This window comes from Xyrauchen texanus, chromosome 19 (assembly GCF_025860055.1).
Source record: "Xyrauchen texanus isolate HMW12.3.18 chromosome 19, RBS_HiC_50CHRs, whole genome shotgun sequence".
Lineage (NCBI taxonomy): Eukaryota > Metazoa > Chordata > Actinopteri > Cypriniformes > Catostomidae > Xyrauchen > Xyrauchen texanus.
The window spans coordinates 17,536,449-17,549,323 of record NC_068294.1 but is presented as its reverse complement, the minus strand read 5'-3'; the positions used below and the strand labels follow the sequence as shown (position 1 = coordinate 17,549,323).

General features: G+C 36.5%; 1 protein-coding gene across 1 annotated transcript; it reads left to right on the top strand.

Annotated features, from left to right (window-relative positions):
- Nucleotides 1-1,581: 1,581 nt before the first annotated feature.
- On the top strand, nucleotides 1,582-12,499 carry LOC127659784 (uncharacterized). The gene is made up of 10 exons (XM_052149740.1): nucleotides 1,582-1,666; nucleotides 3,869-3,911; nucleotides 5,967-6,147; nucleotides 6,273-6,378; nucleotides 6,463-6,561; nucleotides 6,644-6,792; nucleotides 6,838-7,380; nucleotides 8,587-8,786; nucleotides 9,942-10,101; nucleotides 11,778-12,499. Exons 2-10 carry the CDS (start codon nucleotides 3,903-3,905, stop codon nucleotides 11,927-11,929), a joined length of 1,599 nt encoding a protein of 532 aa, XP_052005700.1. The 5' UTR covers nucleotides 1,582-1,666; nucleotides 3,869-3,902; the 3' UTR covers nucleotides 11,930-12,499.
- Nucleotides 12,500-12,875: the final 376 nt, after the last annotated feature.

The window sequence follows — 12,875 nt, the reverse complement described above, 5'->3', positions numbered from 1 at the left end:
AATTTGGCCCAGATTTGGCATGTGTCTGGCACAGCTGGCATTCATCATGAACTGGCATACAGCATGTGGGCCAAACATGGCCCGGGTTTGGCAGAGATGGCACTGGATTTAAGACGGCACCCAAGACATGGGCCAGATGTCAAATGGAGTATTTGGCCCAGATGTCAAATATAGATATGTGGGCCATATATGTATGGCCGATCTTGAGCCACATTTAAAATCCTTTTCAAATATTTTTGAGTAAAATACCAATGTTTTCCCATACAGAAAGGTAATATATTCACATGTATGTGAAACACTGTGAAATATATTGAAATACATTTTGAAAATATATTTTTAAAATGCATAACATAAATTTCTGTTGCTTATTTAATTATTGTGTTTACATGTAAAATGATATTCATGCCTAATATATGACAGGCGATGATATATCTTATATTGTAGAATAGTATCTCCATACACTGTAGGCTAAGTCCTGTACACCAGGACTTTGCTTATCATAAATTTTCCACTATATATATGATTTAATCCTGCATTCAATATTATACCTAACAGATTAAAATGAAACAAAAACATAATTTAATTTCAACACCACACACAGTCTTATCAGAGTAACTAGGAAATGTGTTGTTACTCTATGATGATTACTCTTTTACCAGTTAGTTAATTAAGATGATCACAAATTGAACATATATGTGATTGAAAGACATTAAATGTATTTGAGAAATGATAGAAACGTGTTGCCATTTATGACAGATTTTTCTAGAAACACATAGCTTCCGTATAATAGACAGTAAAAGAAATGGACACAGCAACCTAATTGCCACGCGCACTGCGCATGCTCAAACTGAGCTTGATGACGTAGTTTTAACGTGAGCAACCTGTCTCACAGTAGTACGTCTTCTAGTAGCTGTGCCAAGAGGAATCTGAATCATTCCTTCCGAATCTCGCAGAGCCGGAGATCGTGAGCTGTTCATGAGCTCGCAGCAGGAGCAACTTTACAACTCTCTATGGGCTTCTCTTTCGACTTTATGCCTCCACGTCCCCCCGATTGTTCGCGAGCTTCTACTTCTGTCTATACGGTAATTTCTCTTACGCGCAACACAGAGTCGCGTGTATGACGCAATCGTTAGCCTATTTTTACAAAAACCTCTTCTACGGGCCAAAACGTAAGATACAAGGTAATAGAGCCTTTTATACATTGTCGTGTTTCTTTAGAAATAATCAATGGACAAATGGAGTCTTTAAACGCCTCAGATGGCAGTTGAAGGCTTGTTAGCCAATGGCGGCCCCCGGTGTTCCCCGAAGCTGACCTATCAGAGAAAAATTTACAAAAAGGCGCAATTATCATTTGCAGTGCTTCATGGGATTGTAGTTTTATTTACCCAGTTGGATTTAACGCACATAGTCTCGTACTTTTGTATTTTTGACAAATTTTCAAATCTTTTTTATTTCAGATCGAATATTGTACACGTTGTGATTCAAGTTTTAGCTGGTTGTTATAATTCATGGCTTATAACGCTTTAAAGCAGTAATCTACAAAGAGAAAAGGTGAATGAAAATACTCCGGAACCTGTATGTCGAAAAAGTGGGCGGGCGCTGCAGTCTTGCACAGACTTCAGTAACGGTCAATTTGCACTGAACCGGGAAAAAGACAGCAGAGTTGGTAAGTGAAAACATCATTGAAGTTTACTTAAGTCATTTTACGGACTTAATGATTAATTGATGTGTGAACATGCTATCGAAATTATAGTAAACTGTTCTAATTAAAATTTGCACGCCAATGACTTAGTTTAAACGCAGTTTTAATCTATGTGTTTTAAATACAATAAACTAACATGTCCAAAAAGTCAGTCATTGTCTTATGTCACAAATGTAATCATCTTTGGCAGATGATGCAAGTTAGGGTTGCATGTTATGGTATTTGTGGTTGGAACAAATTTCTGTAAAACTATAATGGACATTTCTCAGATCAAGGGCCAAATTGGGTTGCTGCAATTTTGAAAATTAAAATCCCAAATTTGACTAATTGGTATACATCAAATTATCAGTTCTCAAGTCAGGAACAACGTTATGAGCTTGGTTGAGACCATAAGGGAATTAGTGATTTTTTTTGTCATTTTTTAACTATGTCAGGTAAATGTGTCATTACCATCACATCATCGAATATATATGTAAAAAATAAAACTTAAATGATAAATCAGTGCTTTTAAAACATTTTGTGGTTTCACATGGAATCTATTTTATCTTGAACTCAATGGGATTGTTGATTTTTACTTGCAAGATGAATTATAGTCATCTAAGTGTCTACCCTGTCTTGGAATATAAGCTTATTTTAAGTGAATGCCATACATCAAAACTTTTTTAATACAGTGATAATTCAGACTGTCCAACAAATTATAGGATGTTTTTGTAATTTATACATAATTCATTGGCAAAAATATGTATGGTGATGTATGGCGATGGTGATGACATTGCTGGTAATGACAGTTTGTTGCGGTGATGACAAATCACTGATCATAACCTATTGTATTTTAAGAGCCTAAGTGACTTCAGACCAACAAAAAAAAAAAAACACCAGCTAGTAATCGGTTTAAACATCAACACATAGTTTAACATAAATTCTTTAAAGAACAGTATGTTTAATGTATCTGCCGTCATCACCATCACAACCTGTCATTACTAGCACAAGCTGTAATGTGCTGGTAATGACTGTGCTGTAATGACATTTTTGTCAAAAAACTAGCCTTGCTAGCAAAGATGATGACTAAGCAAGTGTAGCTAGCTTTCTGCATGTACACCATTTTAACTATTAAAGTGATAAACAATTATCCAAAAATGTTTAAAAATACAGAAATACAACACATGGTATGACGCATAATAAGTGTACATGACCAACACAAAGAATAAAGAGTATATTTAAGTAAGTTTAGAAAAGTAAGTTTTCTGGACATCAAGGCATCAGTCTTGCAGCTTGAAATCCATGTGCTCCGCTATGCTATTAGGTTACCATGGCTACCAAATAAACTTTTGATGATGAAAAAAACAGTTAAAAAAAGTGCCTTTATGCAGAGCGTGTTGGTAATGACAGCTAAACCATGGGACAGGTAGAAATTAAGCAAAATAAAGTACAAAATGCATATGCTTAACCTGTGCATGTAGTTTATTAGTTCAGGGAACATTTAATTCATATGTATATTTTTTTTATTAATTTGTGATAAATAATGTTTGAGATATGGCACGACATGTGAAAACTCTGGTGGCGGACAACACCAAAACACAGATATTGTACCACAAAACACCAATAAAATGTGTTAAAATCATTAGTAAGAGCAGCCATAAAAAAAGTCTAGGCTTGTTTTTGTTAATTAGTGGTGCTAAAATGTATTAGATTTAATTAGTTTTTAATAGAATTACGCCCTGTGGACAGAAATAGGCCAGAATTTTAACTTACAATTTAAATAAAATTGTTTGACCAATATTTTGGAATTTGTCATGTTGAAATTGAGTAAATGCTCGAAAAAGGGGTATTCGTTTTTTTATTCTACTTCACTTTGAATGTAATAAGTAATAATAAGTATTTTAAATTAACTAAACAATTTGTAATTAGGCATCGGAAATATACAGTATATTGCATCATCAATACAGTCTATGTATTGAGTTTTAATGATGATTAATTGTTTTTAATTAGTGGTTTAATTAATCATCAATCATTTCATTGTTAAAGCTAGTTTGCTTTCGCAATTACAACTACAGACTTTTTTTTTCAGAATGCAAGCAGAGGCTGAAAAAAGCTTATCTTTTTCTGGTATTTTATTATAGTCTATTAAAAACAAAATAATCTGTATTTTTTTTTTTTTTTTTTTAGGAGGAAGAACAAAAGGTTTCTGTAAAGTCACGGTATGGATAAGGTATGGAAGTACAATGATAGGAGCAATTCCAGAAGAAGGGCACTAAAACTAGTCAGTGAATTGGCTGACTATGTGGAACATAGGGAGGGGGAGGTGGAGGACGATTCGGAGTTAAGTGTTTGTGTTGATTCTTCGGGGGAATCAGACATGGAAATTAGTGATGAAGAAAGTGACCACCAGAATATTGAAGAAGATGTTGAGGACCAGTCTGATCTTCGAGATCCTTGTAGTCAGAGAGATTTGCAGAGTTCACTAGTAGATTGGGCAATTGAATTTGGAATTTCATTAATTGCTTTGTCAGCACTTCTTTCCATTCTCAAAGTCCATCATTCCTCTCTGCCTAAGGATGGAAGAACGTTGCTGAAAACAAAAACAAGATACAACATTAGCAGTATAGCTGGTGGTGTGTTCCATTATTGTGGAATTCTGAATTCTGTTAGGAAAATCCTTGATAACGTGTGGCATACTGTGGCAGACAAACATGTCTTCAAAATACAGTTGAATTTTGATGGACTACCACTCTTCAAGAGTACTAGTACACAGTTTTGGCCGATTCTTGGTTTGCTGCAAGGTCACACTAAGGCACCAGTGTTGATTGGACTCTTTTGTGGTACTTCAAAACCAAATTCTTTGGCTGATTATCTTCATGATCTGGTTCACGAGCTAAAAATGTTGAGGGATGGGTTTCTGTTCAAGCAGAAAACGTTCTTTTTGAATGTTGTTTCTGTTATGTGCGATACCCCTGCCCGAGCCTTCATCAGAGGTGTGAAGTCACACACTGGATATCATGGATGTGACAAGTGTCACCAAACAGGTGTCTGGAAATCAAATCGAATGACATTTCCTGAGGTGAATGCAAAGCGCAGAACTGATGAGAGTTTTAGGCAAGCAACTGATGAAGAACACCACATTCAGCAGTCACCTCTTACAGACATTGGCATTGACATGGTCACTTGTTTCCCTCACGATTACATGCACTTGGTTTGTCTGGGTGTAATGCGGCGTCTTTTAGACTTGTGGATCAGCACCATCGGTCCCTTGCACTGTCGCATATCATCCATTCAAGCTTCCATGGTTTCAGATAGACTTCTTGCACTGAGAAGTTACATTCCCAGTGAGTTTGCGCGAAGGCCTCGGGCACTGGCAGATCGATGTAGGTGGAAAGCAACAGAGCTACGCCAATTTTTGTTATACACTGGTCCAGTTGTGCTGAATGGTGTTTTACAGCCTCAAATCTATGACAACTTCATGCTTTTGTCTGTAGCTGTGTACATTTTGGCAACTCCAGAATTTTGTATGGAGATGAATGACTTTGCAAATACTCTGTTGCGTTCATTTGTTGAACACTTTGGCCAGCTTTATGGTGAAGAATTTTTGGTTTACAATATTCATGGCCTGGTGCACCTCAGTGAAGATGTCAAAATCCATGGCAATCTAGATCTAATATCAGGATTTCCCTTTGAAAATTTCTTAGGAAAACTCAAAAAACTGGTACGAGGGCCATGCAATCCTTTGACTCAGGTGATGCGTAGATTGTCAGAGATAGAAAATAGCAACTACAGTTGTGATGTAGAAGAGGCAATTAAAAAATTGGATAAAGAACATACGGATGGGCCAGTACCAGAGTGCTTCTGCTAACAAGCTCATCAATTTAAAGTTCTTGCGATTGATGATGTAGTTGTGAAGCTCAATGAGAGAGATTCTTGTGTCAGAATCGACAATAAGTTGGTTTTAGTCCAAAACATTGTTGAGGATAAAGGTGCAGTATATCTTGTGGGCAATGAATATAAAGAGGTGGAACACTTCTTTAAATATCCTATTGATTCCAAAGAGTTGGGAATTTATGTGGTTTCCAACCTCTCCACAAAGGTGAAGTGTTTCATGACAGGAAAGAAGCTGCAGAAGTATGTGAGATTGCCATTCCGAAACAGATTTGTTGTTGTTCCACTCCTGCATCAAGAGAAATAACTCTGAAATATTATACTATTATGTATAATAGTTGTATAATAGACGTGTATAATAGTTGGCTGAGGAATGTCATTCTTGTCGCTTTAGATGTTTCACATTGTTGTGTTTGACAAGACAAATGAGGTTGAAGTTGTGCCTTCAGTCTGGATTAATAATGGAGATTGCATGTGGCCTCCAAATAAGATTGATATAACCAAAGCTGTGAAATCACAGGAGAGTCCTGGAGATGACTGGAAGCCCCATAAGGCCAGAATTATTTTCACGTCAAGTGAGTTGTTTTGCCACCACTTTCTTCAAATTGAATAGTTATAAGTAATAAGTTAAAAGTAACAAGTTATAGTTAAAATCACAGTTTTACTTTGTAATTAAATTTTTGTGATGCTGTTTTTCCAGATGACTACAAGGAAGCTAGACGTAAACTACCTCTAGCTGTTGATCACACAGACATTGATCAGACCGATGGAGGAGACTCACCAATTGCATTTCAAAGAAAAAGAATGTAAGGTTTTAGTTTGTTTGTTTATTGTTTTTCACCACATTTACAAATAAAAGCCTATCTTGAAATTGATAAATGTGATGTTAGACCCAAGAACATTCTTTTCCCTGGAGAAGATGACGACGACGACGACGACGATGATAATGCGATGGAAGAGCACCTGAAAGAACCAAAATCAAGAAAAGGGTAGGAAGCTTCTGCTTTTTATAATGATAATGTGTTTTATCACAGCAGATAAATGACTAAGACATTTTGTACTTTTAAGCAGAAGGTATTCTATACCTGATGCTCCGAAAATTGCTAGACATGCCAACAAATTAGACCCAGGAAAGCCAAACTGCCCTAAGCTCTTCCACGGTACTCCTGACCACCGCAATGATGAGATGAAAGGCATTAAAGGAACAAAGTCCAAAAAAAGTAAGAAGCATCAGCCTTTTTAAATTACAGTGCATTTTATCAAAGCTGTTAAAGGACTAAGAATTTTTGTACTTTGCAGGAGGTATGCGTTGCCTAATGCTCCAGTGATCTCTAGGGAACAGATTTCTCCTGCAGTAGACAGCCTCCACCTTAGTGGCCAAGGCAGAGCTGACTTTTGTTCACGTGATCAAAGCAGTCCTGACCTTCATTCACATGGCCAAAGAAGCCCTGATGTTAGCCCACATGGCCAAAGCAGTCGTCACCTTCATCCACATGGCCAAAAGAGTCCCAATCTTCTCCCAAGTTGCTACAGTCCTGACTTGTATGCAGATTGCCACAGCACTCCTGAGATCCACTCAAGTCAGCAGAACAGCATTGCTATGTTATCCTCAGGCTGGAATGTTCTCTCTGAGAGTTGTACATCAAGTAAATCAAGCACTGAGACCCTTTTAAGCCATGCCAACGTTGAGGTCAGAAGACCAGCCCACAAAAGTAAAGAGATCCATAAAAAAAGGCACTCCGAACCTTCAAGGCTCCCTGAGCCACACCAGACCACGAACATCAAGCAAACATCCAGTCACCAAATGTGTGAGTATATTAGTGTTTAGCCCTTTTCACACAGAGAATGCACTAATAGTGTGTCATGGGATTAGCCTCAGGATCGTCTGATTTTGGTTAATTCACATGGCCAGCGATTTTCCGCAATCTGTGCTAGAGATGTGCAACAGCGATCGAGTACTCAGCCGTGACAGCAATGATCGATCATGAAAACGATAATCATGGAAAAAAAATCTGATTAGTTACAGCAACTTTGGGCGGCACCATGAGCTCTTATTTTTTAGCTTGCAACAGCATGAGGTTCAAAGTATAGACGTGAGAAGAGAGCAATGCATGGCTTCGAAGTCACATAGTGATGTCTGGGTTAGCTACATCTAAATCTAATATAGGATGCGTTGGGATATTAACATTTATTATGCTGAATGTGCTGCATATTACATGTTTAGTTTCATGCTCAAGTGTAATGCCCGATAATGATTGAGTTATTTGAGACGGTCATATTGCTCTCTTGCATCTCTCACTCTCTCTCGCTAGTGCATAACTTAGTTCACTGGCATATGCATCCTTTTGTACAGATAAGTTGTAATGTTAACGTCAATGCTATGTATCCAAGTTATCTGATTAATATCATAGGAAGTGTCATAGAACGGGTTTCAGTTTATTAGCATAAAGTCCGCTTTACCTCAGGCAGCTATTCTTTTTTAGATGCTTCTTTTTTTATAACATTGCTACATCATAATCTAACTGTTATAATCATGTGTTCATGTTTGATAGACATGTTTGCATGTCATATTTTTATATTTAACATTCATTTTCATAACAGATTTTTATTATCTCCATTACGGCCTTGCCCCTCCCCTGCACAAGCCCCTCGCCATGAGTACTCGATTAATCGATTTTGAAACCTATCGATGATCGAAATTGCCAAAAATCCCCATCCCTAATCTGTGCATGCTCATAGTTATCTGCACAAAACACTTCTATAAAATTGATAGCTATGTAGTGCTCCCTGCTTGCTGTGTCCCATGTGAATGCATGTGTAATGTTGTTTTTATACTTATTAAATAATGTCAACACCAATTGTGTTTTGGTAAATAATTTTGCTTATCGGTTTCTGAAATAAAATTTTGTTTTAATGTAGACATTTTATGTTTTCTATAGGTGTGTGTGTGTGGCAAGTACAATTTGGACAACAAAAAAACTAATCTGTCTGTCTTTCTCTTTTTTTCCTCTTAGTTCTTCTTCGTAATATATTAACAAAACAGGAGATGCTTATGGACCAAATGCGAATTATCTTTAAGACCCTCCAGTGTATGCAATCAAGTCAGGAGACAGAGATAGGCCTAGATCGAAATTTGTTGCCTCTCAAAGATCTCACTTCTCTACAGAACATGGAGGATAATCTGCGGAGTACTCCTGACCTCCATAAGCAATTGGTATGTGAGCATTTCTTTTTATAACATTAAATCCTTGTTGGTTGGCTTTTATTTTCCAAATAAGTTTATTTTTCTCTCAATAGCTTTAAGGGATAGTTCACCCAAAAATCTAAATTCTTGGTGTATTTTTTTTCACCTTTCAGATTAACAGAATTGTACTTCTGATGAAATGAAACACTGACACAGTTTTTCATTTTTAATACTGTAAAACTGCTGGCCTTTAAACTTTCTATTATGTAGGACTATATATATATGCATAAACGCAACATGTTTCAAGGTCCAGCTTGCTGTATAAGGTAAAAATATTTTCTTTCCAAACTAGTGTGTTTGTGATTGATAATGACATAATAATAAGATTATAACAGTTCAAAGTTTTCAGCATAAGATGAAAGTGTTTTAAAGGTGGGGTATGTGATTTTTTTTTGACCATTTTTTCAAAATAACTTGAAATCCTATTCCTAACCCACTTACAGCCACTGAGTTAGAAGCACTGAAATGAAAATTAAAAAATTTAATCATCTGTGGAACGGGCAGGACTCGAAAAACTCCAGCCAATCATTTTCAAGACCGTCTAGAATCATTGGACAGTCAGTGCATGAATCAAACGGTCGTACCATACCCCCCCCTCCCCCTCTTCGAATGGGTTGAGTGGGTGGAGGGTCAGGGAAAGAAGGTAGGACCTTTTGAGTTGTGTATTTTCAAAATCTGCCGGCTGTTTTGCAAATCACATACCCCACCTTTAAGTTAAAAAATAAGGTGGATACCGCTGATCGCACATTTCAAACTTCTTTTTGACACTGAACGAACAAAAATGTATCCATGAGTACATTGGGGCCTTAATGAAAGCCATCTTCCTTAATTAATTTGCATCTCTGCTCTCCTTTTTCCCACAGTAAAATGGCAACGCACAAAGGAAATGGTTTACAGTAGATTAGCCAGAAATTGTAATGTGTGAGCACCTAAACAGTTTCTCGGGAGCACACAATAAGTTTCTTAAGTGCACACAATATATATATATTTTTTTTTTATTATTATTATTTTTTTTTTAAGAGAGAATTTTTTGACCAATTTCATCTATAATAATCTTTGTATTTAGTTATTGAAGTTCTAAAATATTAAACCACTGCTTAAAACTAATTACATAAATGATTTCAGGTAAACACACTGGCTCTTAAAGGTGGGGCGAACGTGCAGGAGTCTGTTTGGAGAATCATGCATGGTCTGTTTACCAACTCCTTGGCGAGGAAAGTTAACATGAGGGGATTGAATGGAAAGATTAGCTTCCTACGCCTACAGATACGAGATGTTGTGATTGGTAAGTTGCCATTTATTCCCAATATGTAAGGAGTGAAACTATTTCCTTATGAAATCAATTCCTTGTGAATCCAAAACTCAGGAACTCTGGCAACACGCATGGCATCCAACAAAACAATAAACTTTCTAATCTTGACGGGAAGATCTGGGAGAAAGACCATTTGCTCATCTGTCCCTTCACCAATCCTTAAAGGAACACTAATTTTTTTTAAAATAGGCTAATTTTCCAACTTCCAATCCCTAGAGTTAAAAAGTTGAGTTTTACCATTTTCAAATCCATTCAGCCGATCTCCGGGTCTGGTGGTAGCACTTTATAATAGTTAATTTAAATGGAACCATAATCGGAACCGGAAAATTTCTAACAATACTTATGAAGATCCGTATACTGTAATATATGTTGAATTTTGACATTGAACATCCAACCTTTAAATTAAGTTGACAATAAGTAATAAACAGTATTGAGCATTGAGTAGTTGAGTATTTAAAAAGTATTATAATCACCATCTGAGTAAGTTACAGAACTGGCAAATTTGTGTCTGTGCGTTCACTGTTCACAGAGTGAATTTCTGAGCAATGGTAGGTCCTTAATGAACAAATAATGAATATGAATATGAAGGTGTATCGGATTTCCAGAATAATCAAATATCTAAATTAACGTACAATTGATTTTTGTGATCAGTTTTTAATTAGTAATATTGCCTAAATTAAATGATCACTTGAAATTAGAGTCAGATTGAACATGGAGCTAGACTAAAAATGAAATTAAATCCTAAAAAATGTAGAAGTGCAAATATAAATATAAATTGTCATTTATACTTTTAATATAAAAAAGTTATTTTAATAGATTTTCAAGTTTTAAGATGATTAGAAGAAGAGAGCATGGGAGTACAAAAAGAGGAAATGGGAAGAGGAGGGCAGAGGAAAAGGAGCGAGCAGATGAAGTACATAGTGCAACAGTCAGGTTCCGAAGTAAAAATTCCAGTCTAAAATGGAAATTAAATTTTAACACCATTTTGTAAACCTGCAAAGACAGACTTTATGTGAGCTAGTTTGTTAATTGATTGTAGTCAGTTCTACCTAAGCCATCAGCTTGCTTTTTTTTTTTTTTTTTTAATTATTATTTTTTAAATAATATTTTGAAAGTGGAATTCTTTTTGAAAAACTACACTGTCATGCTGTTTTTAATTTGATTATGTAGTGATACATGGGATTGCAGTTCTTTTTATAAAGCCTTTAATTACACTGTCTTGTACCTTTTGTCTTTTTGTCCAGTTTTCTAAAAAACTCCTTTAAATCAAGTGGAGACTGACCTCACAAAGTTTTTTTTCTCTCTTTCTCGCTTTACTTAAATGCTTAAAGCATGAATGAAAAAACAAATCTGGAACCAGCATGGTTGAGCATGAATGCACTATATTAGAGATTAAGAAAGTGAAGGAGGAAGAGAACATTTTATGTATGCCTCGATACAAGCTCAAGGTTGCATAACATAAACATACACTGAATTAAAAAAAGTAAAAATAAACATGATCTTAAATGATCTTTCGCCTGTAGTAGACAGTATAAATTTGAATTTGAATCTGGGTTCAGGTTTTGTTGTAATATTGCATTTTATTCAATATCCACATTACCTGATGATGCATAAGTTAATTATACACCATGTGTGCTTGTGTTTTTCAGCGGCTGTGAGACGTAACCGTCTAACATCTGATGCCACAGAGAAAGACATTGATTCCACCATTAAAAAATGGCTGTATCTGGCCCCAGACAGAGATGGTGGACGAAAAGAAAGGATGAAGAACAAATTGCATAAGGACAATATGACTGGTTAACAGGCTTTAGGCATGGATGTTCAGTCCAGAGTTCAACTTGTTCAGTGACAGAATCATGACTGTTTCAGAGTCATTTGAAGAGTGCTACTTGTTCCTAGCCATAAGCGTGGACGGAGTGTTTTGTGAAGTGAAACTTGTTGATGACTAGAAACATGTTCTAGTGTTATATGTTTAGTGAATCTTGTTCGTGACCAGAAACATGGACGTTCAAGCATTAGGCAAAGCAATGAAACTTGATGACCAGAAACATGGATGATCAAGTAACATTTAAAGTGAAACATCATGAAAAATTTCAAAAAAACTGCACTTGTTTTATTTTTGTTTTTATTATTTTTTGCTGAACTGAGAGAGGAGTGCCATTTTAGATAGGAGTTGTTTGTACAACTGAAAAATGTCAGATGCCAATGCTTTGATGTTTAACACAAATAAATATTTGTTCAGAATACTGTCTTGTTGTGACTATTCATCTGGGAGGGGTGTGTAAGTGGCTTGGTTATGGTGGTGTTGAGGCTGACATGGAACTCATCTGGTCCAGACCAGAATAGGGCCAGCTATGGTCATACAGGTGGCTGAGATATGGATCTGTCATGGCCCATCTGTGGCCCATATTGTGGATCTGTCATGGCCCATATTGTGGATCTGTCATGGCCCATCTGTGGCCCATATTGTGGCTGCCAGGTTTTAGTTCACCTGTGTTTCAGTCTCCGGTGTGGCTCAGTTCTGGCCTTTCTGCTTAAATACTGGTGTTGATATGGTTTACTTAAGGTTATGTTTTGGTTCCAATGTTACATTTTGATCTGGCCCAATTCTGGGCCAGTTATGGGTAATTAACTTGGCTGAGACTTGGCCCAGTTATGGCCCATGTGTGGCCCTTGTCTGGAATCCAGACCTGGTCCACACTAGGACCGTCATTCATTGCGGTATGTGGGCCAAGCAAACAGGTTGT